Source organism: Equus asinus, chromosome 12 (genome assembly GCF_041296235.1).
Source record: "Equus asinus isolate D_3611 breed Donkey chromosome 12, EquAss-T2T_v2, whole genome shotgun sequence".
NCBI lineage: Eukaryota > Metazoa > Chordata > Mammalia > Perissodactyla > Equidae > Equus > Equus asinus.
In genome coordinates, this window is record NC_091801.1 from 84,633,490 (window position 1) to 84,652,668 (window position 19,179).

At 53.1% G+C, this 19,179-nt stretch overlaps 2 protein-coding genes across 14 annotated transcripts; one reads left to right on the forward strand and one right to left on the reverse strand.

Moving 5' to 3' along the window:
* Positions 1–1,164: 1,164 nt before the first annotated feature.
* Positions 1,165–6,353, reverse strand: LOC123290011 (basic proline-rich protein-like). The gene is made up of 3 exons (XM_044780194.2): positions 6,333–6,353; positions 3,335–4,589; positions 1,165–1,633 (listed from the first exon to the last, which is right to left on the reverse strand). The coding sequence occupies exons 1-2, from the start codon at positions 6,351–6,353 to the stop codon at positions 3,558–3,560; spliced, it is 1,053 nt and encodes a 350-aa protein (XP_044636129.2). The 3' UTR covers positions 1,165–1,633; positions 3,335–3,557.
* ZFP41 (ZFP41 zinc finger protein) lies at positions 3,500–16,988 on the forward strand. 13 transcript variants are annotated; one of them, XR_011493425.1, is made up of 6 exons: positions 3,500–3,626; positions 5,724–5,897; positions 7,496–9,178; positions 10,881–11,015; positions 14,701–14,845; positions 15,261–16,988. XR_011493425.1 is itself a non-coding variant. In XM_014858231.3 (4 exons), the coding sequence occupies exon 1, from the start codon at positions 7,685–7,687 to the stop codon at positions 8,279–8,281; it is 597 nt and encodes a 198-aa protein (XP_014713717.1). In that variant the 5' UTR covers positions 7,535–7,684; the 3' UTR covers positions 8,282–9,178; positions 10,881–11,015; positions 14,681–14,845; positions 15,261–16,988. The 13 variants fall into 13 exon arrangements, 4 of the variants coding, with proteins under 4 accessions (XP_014713717.1, XP_044636972.1, XP_070337912.1 ...); XR_011493422.1 differs by lacking the exon at positions 3,500–3,626 and adding an exon at positions 4,581–4,937; XR_011493420.1 differs by lacking the exon at positions 3,500–3,626 and adding an exon at positions 4,581–4,933 and having other exon boundaries at positions 14,681–14,845.
* The last annotated feature ends 2,191 nt before the right edge of the window (positions 16,989–19,179 follow it).

Below are 19,179 nucleotides of genomic sequence, written 5' to 3' on the forward strand. Positions count from 1 at the left end.
CTGCCACACCTCCCCAGAGGTGACCACAGTCAGACTCAACCACCCCAGCCCAGAGAGCTCATATGTGGCTGTGTGCACATTGCACAGGAACAGACACATGTATGTGCTGCTTGCACACAAACAGAATTTTACTAAACAGATTACTCTGTGACTTGGTTTTTCTCAATTAATAGTAAACATGTTGTGGACATTTTCAATTAATTATGAATATTAATTTATCATAGTTCGTTTTTTCAGATCAGAACACACAGAGTTAGCCAGAAATCCAGATTTTTATATGAACTCTCCAGAATTTTAAGCTGCCAAATAATTATTTTCATTTACTCACCAAACAAGCAGTTTTAAAATAACATCAGAAATCTAAAACAAAAATTGCCCACAAGCCCATTACTTAATGTGTTTTCATGGATCCATAAGCTTATTCAAGTTTTGCAAAATCCCACTAGATTCTGCATGTCTATTTTAATATTAGAGTGTGTATTTTTTCCACTTTGGTGCAATTTTCTTTCTCCATTCACCTTCCCTCCCATTTTGCCTCACCCCCGTGGACCCATCGGCAGCCAACACTAGCAGTGAAGGGGCAGCAGACCACACCCGCCGGCCGACCCAGCCAGCTACGTGCGTTTGTCAATAAAGGTTCACTGGGTCACAGCCACACCTGTCTGCTGACATTTGTCTAGGGCTGCTCTCGCACTCCCAGGGCAAAATCAAGAAGTTACAATAGAAACCGTCTGGCCTGCAAAGCCTAAAATAGTTACTATCTGGGCCTTCACAGAAAAAGTTTGCTGAGCCCTGGCCAAGAGTGTATCCCTCCATGGATTTCTCCATGCTCATACGGACACAGAGAAACAAATACCTGAGTGTTGCTTGCTGTCCTAATAAAACAGGCTTTCTTTTTACTTCACGGTATCTTGGGGACAGTCACCATTCATGTCTGGTGCAGTGGTTAGGGACACAAGCTCTGGAGTCAGAAGCTGGGCCCTGGGCCCAGCTCAGTGCTCACTAGCTCTGTGACCTTTGGCAAATTGTTTGACTTTTCCGTTCCTCAATTTATTCAGTTATATTATAGAGATGCTATAGTACCCATATCACTGGGTTGCCATGAGGATTAGATGAACTAATACATGTAAAATGTTTAGAACATTCAAGAAACACATAGTAAACATTTGTTAAATCTCATCTATTACAATTGTCCATTCAGAAACATGTGTTGAGGGAATCTGCATAGCTGAAGTAATGGCGGCAGCATAAATCCGAGTCTCCCGGCACATCCTTCAAAATATCAGTAACAGGGGCCAGCCCAGTGGCGCAGCGGTTAAGGGCGCACGTTCCACTTCGGCGGCCCGGGGTTCGCCAGTTCGGATCCCGGGTGCCGACATGGCACCGCTGGGCAAGCCATGCTGTGGCAGGCATCCCACATATAAAAAAGTAGAGGAAGATGGGCACGGATGTTAGCTCAGGGCCAGTCTTCCTCAGAAAAAAGAGGAGGACTGGCAGCAGATGTTAGCTCAGGGATAATCTTCCTCAAAAAAAAAAAAAAAACCAATAACGAACGAACAAGAACAAATACAACGAGAGAAAACTTGTGCTGTGGGCAAAACTACAGGAGAAAAAACACCCAACTTCAAATCACCTGTAAAACAAGGAGCAAGAGGGGGAGTTTAAGATCCTGTAACACAAAAGAAAGTTATTAAAAATCAAACATCCCACCACCTTCCCCCCGGCCTCCCTCCAAAAACAAAAGCCATGTGGTAGACATTATACTCCACCTCACTGACACAGGAGGCCCCTCTTGGACTAGGAATCTTGTAAAGCAACCCAAACCTGTCTACACAGAAACGCAGAGGTGTACTCTCCATCTTTCCCAAACCACTATAAAAGGAGAGGAGGAAATGAGATTCACACAATTCAGCCCATGAACATTCCTGGAATACCCAACAGTAAGACAGAAGAAAACAGGAACATGACACCCCAAACGGAATCAAATGTCTGCAAGTATTTGAAGATATGGGGGGGGGGTGCCTTGAATCAGAACAGAAAGGAACAAAAACCAGGAAGAAATAAATGAGCTCAGGAAAACATAGACGAAAAATCAATAACCAATCAGAAAGGAAAATGCAACGACAAGATGCACAAGGAAGAATGGATTTGAATGAAATTACTAAGGAGTCTTGAAGGAAAGCAGGAAAATAAACGAGAATTTAAAATGAAATAAAGAAATAAGTGTCAGAGAGAAATGGAGGACAGGCAAAGGTATAACGCATGTAAAATTGGAATTCCTGAAGAAAATAAAACAATGGAATGGAACTAATGTTTACAACTATATTCCAAGAAAACTTCTGGAAAAAAAGAAGCCCTAAATCTACATCCTGAGAGGGATCCCTAGCTACCAGGAAGACAGAAGCATAAAGACCAAGTCTGAGCTTCCTAGAAAAGCTCCCAGACTCTAACAAGAAAGAAAAACACAAGGCTCCCAGGCAAAAAGGTCAAGTAATCTCCAGGAGCAGGAGAATTAGACCAGCGTCAAACTTCTCCAAATCCACAACAGTGAGCAAGGCGACAACGGAGCAGCATTTTCAAAATCTCAAGAAAATGGGAAGCGAGGGCTGTGTATCCACTCCAGCTGCCCTTCAAGTGATCAGGCTACAGGAGAACAGCTTTAATCCTGCAAGAGGGCAGGGATCCTTCCTGTACCTAGGAGCCCACCATGGGGGACCTACTAGAAGCTTCATCCAACCAAGAGATGACGGAAACTCTGGCAAAAAGTAGTGATCCTTGACTGTGGATGGAATGTGAAAAGAGGGAAGAGAGAGCGGCAGAACATGCTTTCAATGTACATTCTGACACGGCAGAAATAATGTAGCTTTTCAAAATGCGAGGAGGGGGCGGGAGAGAAGGAAGTAGAGCTCTCTGGCTGTGTCCGGCGAAAGGTGGAAGGTGGAGGGTCCCCTCCAACCTGCGGAACCAAACAGTAAGCGACTGAGCAAGAAGACGGATCTTTCTCTCCCGAAGCTAAGCTTGCCTCCCAGGTGCCCATCGCCCGTCCTAGAAGTCTCTCCTCCCGTGACGGGTCCCCGCCCCGGCCCGTGACCGCCAGGACCCCCATGAGAACACAGCGCCGGGCGGCAGCGGGAAGCAGCGCGCCCCGCCGAGGGAGACCGGTCCGGGCGTCCTGAGCACGCGCGGGCAGGGCACGCAGCAGGGGGTGCTCCATAAAAGGGACAAGCGGGGAGCGGAGAGCCTCGAGGAGCCCCGCTCTCCTCCCCACAGAGGCTGCCCAGCGGAAAGGGGACCCCCTTCCCCACCTCGCCCCGCTGCTGCCTTACACACTTACCGTGCAGCTGGGAGGCAGGTCTGGGAGCCGGCGGGAGCTTCCTGCCCAGGGGAACGGCCTCTGGCCAGTCCTCACACGCCAATGCCAGGGCATCCCCTGGAGCTCCCGGCGGCCGGCTCAGCCACCAACACCCATCCCAAGACTGGCCCCGCGAGCCTGAGCAGAGGACCGGCTAAGCAGGCCGGGACTCTCTCCAGGAGCTGTGAGCCACCCGGGCGCCGCTTTAAGCCGCTGAGTTTGTGCTAACCGCGAAACCAACACGCCGGGTGGTCAGGTGGGCCCCAAGGAGGAGGTGAGCTCCAAGCGGGCAGGCAGCGGGAGTGAGCCAAGCAGAGCTGGGGATGAGCAGCCCGGCAGAGGGAGCTGCCAGTGCAACGGGACGCAGGCGGAGCGTGCCTGCTTTGTGTGAAGAGTGAGCTGGGAGACAGGAGTGAGGGAGGAGGCGCAGGGGTGAGCGAAGGGGATGTAAGGATGAGTGAGGAGACACAGGGTGAGCGAGGGGGATGTAGGAGTGAGCAAGGGGGATGCAAGGATGAGCGAGGGGGCGCAGGAGTGAGCGAGGGGGATGCAGGGGTAAGCGAGGGAGACAGGAGTGAGGCAGGGGGCGCAGGAGTGAGCGAGGGGGTTGCACAGGTGAGCGACGGGGATGCACAGGTGAGCGAGGGGGACAGGAGTGAGGGAGCGGGCCGAGGAGCGATGGTGACACAGCGGTGGGTGAGGAGACACAGGGGTGGGGTGAGCAAGGGGGCCGCAGCGGGGAGCGAGGGTCCGCAGGAGTGAGGGCGCGGCCGCAGGAGTGAGTTGAGCGAGGGGGGCACAGCGGAGACGAGCCGGAGCGACACCCCAGCCGGGTGGGAGTCCGGAGCCCTCCACCGCGCACCACCCGGAGGCCCCGGACCCCGCTTCCTAGAGCGTCACCGGAAGGGGCGGGACCTGGGGGCGGACCCTTCCTGCGGTGCGGGGTCGGGCCGGCTCGGGCCAGGCTGAGTGAAACCGCCTGAGGGGCGGAGCCCTCCGTGCGCACCACCGAGAGGCCGGCCTGTCCTCCTAGAGCGGCACCGGAAGGGGCGGGGCCTGGGGCCGGCTTTTCAGCCGGGCGCGAAGTCTCGGCTGCTCCGCTGGGCAGCCTCCTGAGGGGCGGCGCAGGACGGTTGGCCTGTGGCGGAGTGCGGCCTCGGCCTCCTCCGAGGGCCGCGCCCGCCCCTCCCTTCCTGGGCTCCAGGCGCCGCGGACAGAGGGCTAGGCTGCGGGAGGTCTAGCTCCGGGCGGCCGAGGTGAAGGCGTCGCCCCGGGCCCTGCGCACGCGGTGGCGGGGCTCTGTCGGTGGCGGGGCCGCATGGCGCGCTGCCGCTCTCGGCCTTTCTCCTCGGCCTGGACTCTGCGCGTGGCCGCTGGCGGGCCGGGGCCAACAGCCTGGGTGCGTGTTTGCCCTTGGGTGTCACACCCATCGGTAATCCAGTCTCTCCCTGAGGCTCCTGCGGCAGCTGGGGAGGCGGCTAGCGGGGGAGGTTTCCAGGGAGCCCCGCTGCTGACGGACGCCCAGAGCTTCACGCTACCCGCCTGGCCCAGAAAGTAAAGGAGCCACACCGGCGTTTCATAGTAGGTACCAGCACCCCAGCGTTCGGGCCCGGCTCTCCTCTGCTCTGCAAGGTAGATTGAGTTATCGGTGTGGCTGTAGCAGCGCTGATGTCTGCAGGCCTGTGAAGTGCGGGGCTCGCGACCATCTCTTCTGGTCCACTCCGTTCTTAAGAATTGTTTTATTTTTTTGGTGTGCACAACACTTAGGGAAGTGAGAAAATCCAGACTCTGCCTTGAGAGCACCTGCCAGCTTGAGTCTCACAAACAAGACGACTATCTAGAATGTTTCCTGAGCACCAATATATGCAGACTCTAGCCAAGTAACCAGGGATTCAGGGCTAAAAAAGACACAATCCTTGCCCTCAAGAACCCGTGCCTCATGGGGTGGCTGCCGCATCAGTGACGAGCGATACATGGAGTGGCAAGAGTCCTAGTTGGGGGCACAGTGCTTGGAGCACAGGGGAACCCCACACAGGCCCTCAGCCGGCAGGTGTCAGGCTCGGTGGGTTCAGGGACTGCTCCCCTCCATCAGATGGAGTCAACATCCAGAGCTAGCCTGCCCTGGACAGTGGCAGTTAGTTAGGGGCACCAGGGTTGGTTGGCTTTTGTATTGGTTCTTGGTTTTCACCTCAGTTTCCTACTAAAACTGTACTCCAGCCTGGTTGAGTGGGGCTGTGGTCCTCTGCCCTAGTTCCACCTGCCTGCCCAGCAGAGGTGCCCCCTCATTTCTGCATGCCCCCCTCAGCCCAGATGACCTTACTTCATCTTCAGTTCTGGCTCCCACCCAATACTGAAAATGGCCTTTTCCCAGGAGCTGCCTCCAGTGAAGTCCTGAGAGAGTGACGTTGTCCTGATTCTAAATCAGATGTATCTACACATTTTCGTTCAGAAGAAGCCAGACTCCCAAACTGCTTGTCAAGATGGAACATCCGTCTACTCATTTTATGTGTTGTCTCTGTGCATGGAAGAGGAGAGGAAAAGCCAGGTATCCCCTTTTGACTTGACAAAGAATTCACAGTATTGTACCATAAATCAACCATATGTTGCTTGGGATATTATCACCTCGAGCACCGCGTTTCTGGGTAAAAGCGTGTCTGGGCCACGGCCCCCCTAGCAGATAGGATACCCAGCACTGGCCTGGTGATGCTTTGCTAAGAACGCCTTCTGCAGGGTGGTTTTGGAACTCGGAACACCGTCTGCCTTCTTTGGAGCTCAGAGGAGAGAGTGTTTTCTAATGTGCTGGAGATTTCTTTCACTGTTACTTAAAGAACCTGAAGTTTGTCGAGTTTTATGCTGGGACTCCGTTTGTTAGCACCAAGAGGCAGGTCAAGGAAGCTCAGAAATGATACAGGAAAAAAATAGATGAGAGTTCATAACAAATGAAATACAAGCCGTTGGTGACGATTCCACAGGGCCTTACTTGTTGCTGGGACCGACCCATTCCTGCTTGATTTTATGGTGAAATTGGGATGCTTTTTAGATGGAATTAGGGACAGAATATCAGGTTTTCCAGGCAGTGCAAGCAAGGTCCTAGTTGATGGTTACCTGGGGCTTTGGCCCTCAGGATGAGTTAGCTCAGGTTAAGTGCTACAAGGGAAACCAGAGCTGAGTGAGGGGACAGGGAGTGGGGGGCCGTGTTTGGTCGGCATGATGGAGGCCTCTGTGAGAAGGGACCTCAGAGCAGATCTCAGAATGAGAGCGTCCAGCCCCACGAACACCTGCTCTCAGGGCCTGTTTCTAAAAGCAGCCAGGCGCCGAGGCAGGAAGGACCGGGTATGTTTGGGGAACCGAAAGAAGGCTGATGGCTGGAGGGGAGCACGGGATGGGCCAGGGACAGCAGGAGTGTGTAGGGTTTGTAAGGATGAGGGAAGCCATTGGGGGTTTGAGCAGGGACCTGCTGTGGATTATTCACTGGCTGCCATGTGGAAAATGGACCAAGAGGGAGGGCTGGGGGCAAGGGTGGGAGCAGGGGTACCCACTAGAGAGCCAGCCCCAAGTTTCATCCAGCTCAGAATCCAGGCTGCAGGTGATGGGAGCCTTCCCTGGGGGGTTATGTGTGTCTCCTGCAGCCTGTAGCTCCAAAGGGCCTTGTCTGGTCCCAAATACAGGAGTGGAGGAAGGGCAGGAAAACTCCACTTCAGGGACCAGATAGCAGTCATTGGTCCATGGTACACGTCAAATCCTACTGCATACACTGGAGACCTGCCCCCTGGCAGAGGAATAAGAATTCCTTGGTTAGCAACTTAGTAAACGATGATGCCGTTTACTAAGATGAGGAATACCTGGAAGAGTGAGTTGGCTGGGTCTTGGGGGCAATCAAGTGTTCTGTTAGGTTGTGTCCAGTTTGAGATGCTCATTAGATGTCCAAGTGGGAATACATGAGCAGGGAAGGGAAGGGGGGCCGTGTTCCTGCGTCCCCCCGACCCCCTCCCCTTCCCACACTCCCCTCCTGTCCTTCTGTCCCTTATTAATTCAGCGCTGAAAGAGCTTGCAGCTGTGTTCTTTCTAACACTCATTTTATGTTCATGGCCTTGCCTCTCTCCAGCAGCAAAAGGGTTGGTGGCACTCTGCTTTCTCTTGCAGATTTTCTGTTCCAGAGCCTCAGTTACAAGCTGAGAGAAAATGAAGAATTGTGTCTAAAGCAAGCCCTTTCTGAGGAGGTGGGGTGACAGAGAAATTCCTAACATAAGACTGGAGAATTTTGCCCTGGCTTTTCTCCTTAGCCCTTAGTGGTCTCCAGTGGTCCTTCCTCCCTCCTGGGAACAGAGAAAGATGGAGAAGCCCACGGGCAAAAAAAGGAAGACACAGATCCCAAAGGAAGAAGGGAATGTGCCAAAGGACACTTGCGAGCAAGAGAAAATGTCTGGGAACAGACAGCCCAACAAGAGCTCCACTTTGGCTAAAAAGCACAGTAAAGAGCCCAGCCTGAGTCCCGAAGAGGAAGAACATATATTTGATGCCTTCGATGCTTCATTTAAAGATGACTTTGAGGGGGTTCCTGTCTTCATCCCTTTTCAGAGAAAGAAACCACACGAATGCAGTGAATGCGGACGCATCTTTAAGCACAAGACAGATCACATTCGCCACCAGAGAGTTCACACTGGAGAGAAGCCCTTTCAGTGCGATCAGTGTGGGAAGACGTTCAGGCACAGTTCCGATGTCACTAAACACCAGAGGATCCACACTGGAGAAAAGCCCTTTAAATGCAGCGAATGCGGGAAAGCATTTAACTGCGGTTCGAATCTCCTAAAGCATCAGAAAACCCACACTGGGGAGAAGCCGTATGAATGTAAGGAATGTGGGAAGACGTTTGCCTACAGCTCGTGTCTTATTCGCCATCGGAAACGTCACCCACGGAAGAGGCACTGAGCGTAGGGAAGCTGTCCACTGAGCACCACCCTGGGCAGACCTACCCCTCTGGTCCCCTCATTCAGTGTCTGATCGATGCTGGGGTGCGTGAGAAATGTCTTCAGTGGACCTTTACTCATTGGTCCCTGTCATCACCAGGAAAATGAGCCCATCAGATAAGCAAATGCCAAGATGTGAAAAAAGACCTTTCTAGTCCAGAGACTCTCTATGGATCAGGACACTGTGATAATGTGGAAGCTCCTCGCAGCTGTGGCACCAGAGATGGCACATGTGTGAACTGCCATCCACGGGGCAGGCTGCAGGCCCCAAGCACAGCCCACTGGCAGAGGCACCTGGCATTTGCCAGCAGCCCTGCACCTCCCTCTGCTGCCTCTGCCTGTGGCATCCACTCTGGCTTCAGACCTCTCACCTGCTTCTTTGGTCTGCAGACTCTTGGCCCACTGGGTCCCAAGCCCATCCCCATGCAGCCGGGCAGGAGGCCTATGGCCCCAAGCTTCTGCAATGAGCTCTGGGGACCCAGGTGCCCACTGGACTGCACCAGACCCCCGCTGTCCCTGCTCGGCTGGCTTCGGTGATGGTTCTGTGGTTTGTTCTCTGGCTTCCCTCCTTGGGCTGGACCACCAAGCCCCATCCCAGCTCCATCCGCTGGAACTGGGCCCTCTGTGTGTCCTCCAGCCCAGCTGCCATCCCAGATGAGTGGCCTGACTTACCCATATGGACCACTTGGGACAGCTCTTCAGGGCCTACATGCTGCCACCGTGGGAGGCTCCTGCCCTGGCCACATGGTGGGGACCCCGGGACACTGATGGCAGCTTCAATCCAGTCTGCGTCTACCATACAGCCCTCCAGACACAAGGTGGTCTGCTCCTGCCCCCCAAGAGGCAGCTCTCCATTCAGGTTAGTTCCTTCTCCATGCCTGGCCCCCAGGTTCTATCCTACCACTCGGTCAAGTCCACGTACTGTGCCCACCCTTTGTTTCCCTCCAGGAGTGGTCTGAATGGGGCTCCGTGCTTTCCAGGGTGGTGAGATTTCTCCCAGAATTTCCACACAGCATACGGAGAGTGAGGTGACTGTCAGCCGGGAAGTAATATGGCATTTTATTAAGAAAATGTTGATGCCTACATTTTCAGTCATTTGGAGCCAAAAAACTAGTAATGGCCTTAGTCTTTGGGTATTCGGTCCTAAAAGAAGGCCCTGAGTTAGGGTGGAGCTGGGCTCCTTCGTCGGGTGGTGACAGACGACAGAGGGGAGAGTGCTCCCAGTGGAAATGTTTCTTTGGGTTAACGGATTTTTTACTCTTGTTCTTTCTAAAAGCTATGACATTGTAATACCTCTTTCCTAGCTGGGTGCCTCGACTCCTCAGCACAGCAGGCCCTCCTCCCACACCCAACTCACCTGGGCCCCAGGTGTGACAGGCATCAACTGCCACCCAGCACGTCCTCTGCCACCTGTGCTACGGCTCTCATAGTCACAGAAATGGAGATCTGATGAGACGAAATTGTTCCAAAGCCGGTGCCAGAGGCTGGCTTAGTGGGGAGACACACAGTGTATGACCCTGGATGGGAAAGGTTGCTACGGAGGATGTTACCGGAACATTTGACAAACGTTGGGTCTAGACTGTCCACTGGGTGGCAGGGCCACATCAATTTAAAGTTCCCCAGTTGGATTATGGCCTGTGGCCATGGCAGACAGCATCCTTGTCACAAAGATGCACCCTAAGGTTTTCAGGGGCACAGGGTCACGATGTCTGCAGTTTACTCCCAAATGTCAAGAAACAGTGCTAACAATACACGTATAGACACTGAGAGAGTGACGAAGCAAACTGGCCAAATGTCAGTCAGCCCTGAATCTAGAGCAAGATTGGCAAACTTTTTCTGTAAAGGGCCAGATAATAACCATTCTTGGTTTTGCAGCCATAAGGTCTCTGTCACTACTCACCTCAGCTGTGACGTGTGACAGCAGTCACGGACAGTACAGAAATGAGTGAGCATGGCTGTGTGCCAATAAAGCTTGATTTACAAAAACACATGGTGGGCCGGATTTGGCCTGTTCTAGATGAAGAGCAGGGTGTGTGAGAGTTCACTCCCCATCCTGTAAGTCCTAGAGTCCTTCAGAACTAAATATTGGCAGGGGAAAAGCTGGGTGCAGGGAGTGGAAAGAAACCCTGGGGAAGGGGCCAAGGAGATGCTCAAAGCAGCCTCTGCTGCTTGTCTTGATGCTCCAGGGAGGACGGGGTGTGGGCTCAGGGACATCAGCCACAGCCACAGCACTCACACATCTCAGGGTGCCTGCATCTACTTTGGTTTGGTTTGTTTTTTATTTATTATATTATTATAATATACCGTGATGTTGCTATACATAACATTATCATGTAACATATATCATATTTTACAGTATGTCATATAAACTACAGAATAATTATCATTTTCTATATTCTGTCTCCACATCATTACCAGCAGGAAGCATTTTTTGTAGCTGCATCTGATAGATTGGATAGGAAAGTTGACTTATTCCGTTTATTTCCTAACCAAGGCCTGTAGACAGTTTCTGGTTTAGATCGTTATAAATAATCTGTCATAAATATCTTTTCCACATTTAGGGCTGACAGGACGGGTCCCAGAAGCAGAATGACAGGCAGAGATCATGCTGGCAGATGCCTTCCTCTGGGCCGAGCCTTGTTGGTGCCCCAGCAGCACCCAGATGGCAGGTCTACCCTGGCCTCTCCGCAGGGCAGGTGGGTTTTAATCCTTGCCAGTTTGTTAGAAGAGAACGTTCTCATCTGATGTCTGATTTCTAGAAGGAAGCAGGTGGTGAAGAGCAGAGCTCTGGGGCAGGGGCTACTGACCTGACCCCCAGGCTTTGAGGATGTGAGACCTTGGGCACGGTGCTCAACGTCCTTGAGCCTCAGTTTCTTCGGGTGTGAAGTGGGATTGCCGATGGTGCTGAACCTGATTCCGTGACTTCCTCCATGAAGCGGTGAGTGTGGGGCTGGCTCACCTGATTGCTAACGACTATCAGCTCTTGTCACGCGGAGTGTTCTTGGGGCAGACATTTGTTCACATGCGTGAAAGGTGGCCACGCCTCTCCCAGAGAAACTTGCAGCTCGCTTCAACTAAGTCAACCTGGAAAACGACAGAAAAATACCTTTAAAAAAGTACTTGGAAATTATACAGAAAAATACAGTTTACAGTCATGAGAAAAATCACACAGTCAAACTAAAATCAGCAAGCAGCCTGTCTTTTGGCACAGACAGATGGGCTTAGTTCTCACTTCTCCTCAGTTAACCATCGTGATCACACACCACTGCCAAGCACCGAATCCAGACCTTTCAGATTACTCTCTGCTGTGATGTTTTTGTTATTGTTGATGTTCAAATGGAACTCACATTTCAGGAAAAAGAAAACCTAAATAACCTGAGTCAAGGGAAAACATAAAAAAGGTTATAAAATACTTAAGCCTCGGTGATAATAAATCCTACTTCCAGAAGGTCTGGGTGCAGCTGAAGCCAAAAAGAAATGTTAGCCTTAAGTGCTTGAGTTACAATTAGCAGAAGAGCTGGAAATCAATAAGCTGAGTATCCAACTTTAAAAATTATAAAAAGAACAACAGAATAAACTCATAGTAGAACAGAGGGAACAATAAAGCACAGAAATACGTGAAGCTAATAGGAATGAATACTGCAGAGAGCATTAAAAAGGTCAAAGTTTGTTCTCTGAAAGGACCATTAAAATAGAAATTCTCTGGCAGTAGGATCAAGAAAACGAGAAGGAGCAAATAAACTCTTAGCTATGAGGAGGGGAGGGAGATGCAGATCCATCCAAGATTAAAAAGATAAAATGCCGGGTCCAGCCCAGTGGAATAGTGATTGAGTTCATGCAGTCCACTTCGGCAGCCTGGGGTTTGCAGGTTTGGATCCCAGGCATGGACCTACACACCGCTCATCAAGCCATGCTGTGGCAGCCTCCCACATACAAAACAGGAAGATTGGCACAGATGTTAGCTCAGGGATAATCTTCCTCAAGCAAAAAGAGGAAGATTGGCAACGGATGTTAGCTGAGGGCCAATCTTCCCAAAAAAATAAAATGCCAAGCCAATGAATGTGAACTCAGATGAAGTGGTCATTAGAAGGAAGAGGAGTGACGAGCCAACTCAAAAAGAAACAGCCTGAAGAGTCCCCTCACTGTTGGACAGAGGGTACTCATAGTTTATGGCCTTCCCGGAAGCACGCAGGTCCACGTGATGGACTGGTGAAGTCAAGAAACAACAACTCTGCTCTTACAGGACTCAAAGACAGAAAGGGGACATGTGCCCACCTTATTTTTTTAGGCTATGTAAGTGTGAGATCGAAATTACAGCACAGTGTCACATGCTCATCGATGCAAAAGTCCCACACAAAACACTAGCAAAGCTGGGGCTGAGGGTAGGGGCTTGACTGCAGAGGGCAGAGGGAGCTCCGTCAGGTGGTTGAAATGCCCTCTCCATGTGGTGGCGGTTACATGGGTGCATGCATTCGTCAGGTTCATTGCCTTCTGTATTTAAAATGGGCACATTTTATTGTATGTAAATTAAACCTCAAAAAGTTGATTAAAGCATATGAATCAAAACAATACTAGCAAACCAAATCTAACAGCACACAAAGCGATAGCAGAGCATGACCTGATCAGGTTTACTCCAGAGGGCAAATTTGGCTCAGCATTGATGCATGTTCTCACACTAACGGATTTAAGGGGGAGAGGAGCACCCTTTTATCATCTCAATAGCTGCAAAAACTATTTCCTAAGTTCAACATCCATTCATGATTAGTACCTTTTCATAAATAAGGAATATGATAGAGTTTTCTAAACCTGATAAAGAATATCTACCAAAACCTATAGCAACATCATACCTCAGGGTTGAATGTTCACCAGCGTCCCATTGAAACCAAGAACAAGACAATGCCCGCCATTGCTGCCCTACTCAGTGCCGGGCTGGGGGTTCCCGCCGGGGCGGGGAGACGAGGAAGAGCACAGGAATGTAAGATTAGAGTGGAACCCCTCACTGTCATCGTTGGCAGGTGATAGTATTGTCCATCGAGAAGTCTGAAAATAATCACAAACTATTGAAATCATTAAGGGTTTAGCAAGGTTGTCACCTAGAAGATCAATATGCAGAAGCCTGCTGAGGTATATATCCAGAAGAATTGAAAGCAGGAACTCAAACACGTCTTTATGTGAATGCTCATAGCAGCATAATTCACAATAGCCACTGGTGGGAACAAGCCAAGTGTCCATCAATAGACCAGATAAACAGGATGCTGTCCATCCGCACAGTAGAACACTGCTCTGTCGTAAAAGGAATGGGCACTGACGCTACAACGTGGATGAACCTGGGACGCGGTATGCTTAGTGAAGGGAGCCAGACAGAAGGATACATATACATGTTGTATGATTCCACTTAGGCGAGGGACCCAGGCTAGGCAAACATAGAGCAGAACAGAGGCTGCGGGGGGCTGGGGGCGGGGGGAGGGGAGTTTAACGAGAGCAGAGTTTTGTTGGGGATGATGAAAAGGTTTTGGGTATAGATAGTGGTGATGGGTACACAGCATTGTGAATATTTAATGCCACTGAGTTGCACACTTAGAAAAAGCTTAAAATAATGTTTGTATATTTTACCACAATGGAAGAAGTCAATTGAATTTGATATGCTATTAACAAAATGCAATTTTAAAAAGCTGTCATCCATTTTAGCAACAAAAATGGCATTTTCTGTCAAATTGAAGATGTGCATACCTTGCCAACCCAGAAATTTCACTTATTAATAAACCTTAGAGAAACTTTTGTACATGCACCAAAAGAGACACGTACAGTAGTATTCATGGTGCCTGTGGAATGTCAGAAAAACTGGAAATAACCCAAAGGTGCCTCAACAGTGAAGTGAAGACCTCAGCACATGTGGCTCTCAGATGTAACCCTGCGCAGAGTCAGTCACGGGAGACAGTCTGATTTAGTTACTGTAAGTGCAGACCCAGAACGCTTGCCGGGTGGGGTGCAGACGGAGTAAAGCTGGAGAGAAAGGAGGAGGCCACAGCAGACTCGGGAGGGGCCCCGCGGCCGCCGGCACCCCACCAACAGAGGGCAGTGGGCATTGGATCCGCTGCAGTTTCATCGCATCTCATACACCCTCAGTTTATGTGTTTAATATACTTCCCAGCTTTCTTAAGATTTTAGAAGATAAGCACTTTCCTCACAATCCTGTTGCCATCCAGGTCTGGGGCCCCTCCCCTCCCCTCGCTCTGGGCCCGTGGCCACTGTCTCGGCAAGAACCAGCTTCCACGTGATCAAAGCCAGCCCGTCGCCTCACAGCGGGCTTTCTCCCCACAAAGGAGCAGGTAATAATTGCGCTGCTTTATTTATTCAAAAGGTGGTGCTCGTCCTTTTCAGATTTTGAGAGCAGATCACCCCCAAAGCAAGAAGTTCCTGAGGAAATGTGCATGAAAAGGAACCTCAGAACTATCAAGAAAGTTCTGCAGTCCTGAGCTCCGAGGAGGAGCAGAGGGCAAGAAGGATGAGAAGAGAAAGCCTCTGGGTAAGAAGAGACCTCATCCAGCACCACTGTGCTGAGGGACAGGTGGGGACACGGACTGTGGGGGCTCTCGCTGCTGGACGGGCAGCCTGGCAGCGGCAAGTCCACTCTCAATGGAGATGCCTGCGCAGGGGGAGGAGAGGGAAGTGTTTCATCTGAGAGGGCCCACGAGAGCAGTGACACCCCAAAAACTAGAAGTACCAACCGGGGTCTTGTGGTTCTCCAGCCTCTCCAGAGCTTCAGCAGTTCACAGTGGGAGCGCTCAGCTCCTCTCCAACCAGGCGTCCTAGGAATGCACTCCAGGTAGAAGCTCCCGCAGGCCATCAAGAACCTTCTCAGCGTTCAGAGAGTGTCCCCACAAAAACCTTCAGGGTGCCCTCCTCCCCGTTGAGCACCCGTCCTTATGTTCTTGTTGCAGGAAAACTGTGAAAGCATCCAGCACAGAAACGCCCCAGGGCACCTCGTCTGCCTGCCCAAGCTCCTCACCTGCTGCCTCATCTGGCATGGAGAGCGCTGGGCTGGCTCCAGGATGATGGCGCCAGGGCCGCAGAGAACCTTGAACAGCCCCAGGGACACCTGCAAATGTCCCAGGGCCGTGACATCAACTGTCCTTGACCGTGGCATTCTGTGAGCTGTGCCAGCATCTGTCCCTCCAGGTGTCATCCCGGGCGTGATCTGAGGGCAGCCGGGTCCCGGCACTGGGGGAGAGCGGGCAGTGAAGGCCCACACAGCGGGTGGGGCTCTGCTTCCTCTCCCCGCAGGGCAAGGGGGCTGACTGGTGACTGGCCTCTGGTTGCCCTCACCAGGCTCACTGCATTCCTAGGGAGGCTGTGGGCACAAGGTGTCACCTGGGCTCTATTTCTAGTGACCTGTCATGTCACCCCCAGTTTGGGCCCAAGATGTGATCATTTCTTTCCTCTACAAGCGAGCCAGACACCAAGATTCACTGCAGAGCAAGACAGGACTGGGGGCCGGGTCCTGCAGCCTCAGCACCAGGGAGGAAAGCCCTGGGCTCCCAGGTCGTGGCACTCGGCAGAAGCCCGTGGTGCTGGGGACTCTTGGACATTTGCTCTGGAGCAGGACAGAGAGAGGACGTAGTGAGGGCGGAGTTCTCAGGGAGCTGGGACAGAGGGGTGAAAGGGGTGTCTCTGAGGCCAGGGAAGCAGTGTTGGGATGGGACGGAACGGGCTGGGGCCCAGGGTGGGAGCAGCCATGAAGAAGATGGGATGCTCCGGGTCCACCACCCACCCAAGGGCAGGGCTCTGCTCTGAGCGGCAGCCTGTGCCTTCGAGGACCTCTCTGTGTGCCGAGCTCGGAGCTCACTGTCTCCTGGTTTCCTCCTCACAGAGACTCCAGCCGCCTCATCAGCCAGTCACAGAGCGGCTGGTCCTCCCCTTGGCCAGAGCCCTGCCAGGTCCAGGCCTGGCCACAGGTGGAGTTGGCACTGCTGCCTGCGGTCACCTGCAGACTGTAGGCCTGGGCTTCCGAGGCCTGAGGACGGCGTCCTGGTGGGTGAGCACCCAGGGCTCCTCAGCCCCAGGGCACAGTTTGGTCTCGGCACTGGGAGTGCCCCAGTGTTGGTCACACTCACTGTGTCCCATGTCTTGCCTCGCATGCCCTGTGTCAGCCCTGTCACTGCAGCCTCACTGTGGCATCCTGGTCCTCTCTGTAGTGTCCGTGCCTCATGGTTTTACTGTGTGATGTTCCGGGCGAGCCTGAGCACTCAGCCCATTGGAACCCTCCTTACAGCCCCCGTGGGTTGCGGGCGCCCTGGGCGGGCAGCACTCTGGGCGCACAGCTGGTGGCCTTGGGCCGGTGGTGCAGACACTTTCCCTAGTCTAGAGCTTCCCACCGTCACTCTTACTCTTCAGAAATTTAACTTTCCAATGGGTGGAATTTGTTGAACTTCCACTTTATAGCATCTCGCTCCCTTCTATCCTCGGGGAGGAAGTACCCCACACTTGGGGCAGATGCTCTGTCTTGTTGGCTGCCAGTCTCTGTGGCGTTTTCTTAGTCCCACTGGGAGCTGCGCCAGCCCCACGTCACTCCCCGGCTGCCTCCCGCATTCTTCGCAGACATGTCCTGTCCTGCGGCCTGCTGGTGTCTGTTTCCTCCTGTAATAAACATCTGTTCTGACCTGTTCCCCATGTTCGTTGATCTCCCTGCAGTTTGGGGGTACAATCAGGGCTCCCCAGGGAGGCACCGCTGCCTCCCAGCCCAGGGTCTGGCCCCGAGCTGCAGACCCAGACATCCCTGGTCACTGCCTCCAGGTGTGTCTCTTGCGGGCGGCCTCACATTAAGCAAACTCCTGAGAGACCAACATGTAAGTCAGAAAAGGAGTTTGCTCACTTAGCATGGGAGTGACTGCTGGCCATGGCAAAACACCTGTCCCTCGGTGGACACTACCTTTCCAGCCCTAGATACCTGGGAAACTAAGTTAGGGCCCAGCGGTGCTTGAGGCCCACCGTCGTGACCCCGGGGGCGTCTGGAAGGCCCCCTGCTGCGGCTTTGGACGGTCACCCTGGCGGGTCCTGAGTTCTGAAGAGCTCGGGTCTGTCCTGTCCTCTGTGCCCTTTGCCTTCGTTAGAGCAGCTGTTCTCACGAGGGGCAGTTTGCATTGCCCCCCAGAAAGCGACGCTGGCAATGTCTGGGGACATTTTTGGTTGTCACCACTGGGGAGAGGTGCTACTAGTGTCTGGGGAGTGCTGGGCAGGGAAGCTGGTCAACGTCCTGCAGCGCGCAGGACGCCTGGCAGCGAAGGCCCGGCCATGGGTGGGGTCCAAGTCGGACCTTCGCAGTCGGGTGAGGGCTACAGGGAAGGTCCCAGAAGCGTGCGCACTGTCGGCCGGGCTTCAGAAGCGGGAAACGGAGAAGCAGAAACCTACCCGCTTGAGACGCCCATCCAGCCCGAGGAGCCTGGCAGGGCCTGGGACAGGGGCTGGGTCCCCTGAAGGAGGGGCAGAGGTGGGCAGAAAACATGGGGACTGGCTAAGTCTCCGCAGGAGTAAGAGAACCCCCAGGTCTCCCCACCCTCACAGGAAATGAGGGCGCCCCCACACCCCGCCAAAACCAACCCAGCAGGGCAACATGGTGGCTGGGCCCGCGAGCATGAGGGGCAGACTGAAAGGGGCACTGGGGCATCCACTCTGGTGGAGAACACGTCCAGGACAGAACTGGGCTGTGTGTGCCTCCATCACAAGCCCTTCCCCTCCCCTGGCCATCTTGCCATCTCAGAAAGGGGGCCACCGGCCACACCCTGGCCTAAGGCCCAAGTCATCCACCCACCCACATCGGGCCAGCAGCGTGTGCTGGCAGTTCTGTCCCCAACATAGGCCCCCAGCCTCCCCTCCATCTAACCTATCCCTCCCCTTGTCTCCTGCCTCCTCACAGCCCCAAACTGATCTTAAAATGTACATCCATCTCCTCACTCTCCTGCTCAGCACCTTCGTTGGCTCCTGGTGCACTTAGAATGAAATCCAGGCTCCTCCTCATGGCTTCAAGACTGCTTGCCCAGTTTGTTCCACTCCCTCTTGTTCCATGTTCCAGTTTGCCTGGTCCTCCTCTAAATCCTCTGTGATGCTCTTTCATGCCTCAGGACCTTTGCACATTCTCTTCCTTCTGCTTTGAATATTCTTACCTCCAGCCTTTTTCAGAGTATCTTGGCTTCCTCTCCTAACCCTCTCTCTCTCTCTCCCTCCCTCCCTCTCCTCTGATGTCTGCTCCTTAGAGATGCCCCACCCCCTGGTCCACTTTCTTTAAGCCCCCGTTGACTCCTTACAGTTCCCGTCATGTTGGTAGTTCGGGTGTGCTTGTGTGTGGTTGCTCTCTCCCACACACTCCATTGAGGCAGGGACCTGTCCTGTTCCCCACTGTACCCCAGCTCATGGCCCAGGGCCTGGCACTAGGCCAGGTAGGGTAGGGGGGAATTCTTAGAGAGCCTACAGGGCTGGGACCCACGGTGAGCAAGGCTGGTGGAGAGGGCAGCTCCTCTCTCCACCTTCAGTCTGTGGCAGGAACCAGCTGCTCCAGGTGCAGGCCCCTTCTTCCAGCTCCAGGTTTGTTTCAGCCTCTTCTGCAGCTCCCATCCTGGTCTCAGCACCCACCAAGACGCCCTCCCCACACACTCACTTGGTCCTTCACATGTCCCTGTTCGTGCAGCCTCTCTCTTGCCTCACCACCCACCCTGGGGTCGGACGTCCCTCCTTCCCTGTCTAGATCCTCAGGCTTGGGGTCCCCTCCCTCTGTCCTGAGCACCCCTCCAGCTGGGAGCCCTGGCTGTGGCTCCTCCCTTGCTGTCTTCTAGGTGCCTGCCTGCCCAGGCTCAGGGGTAGCCACGG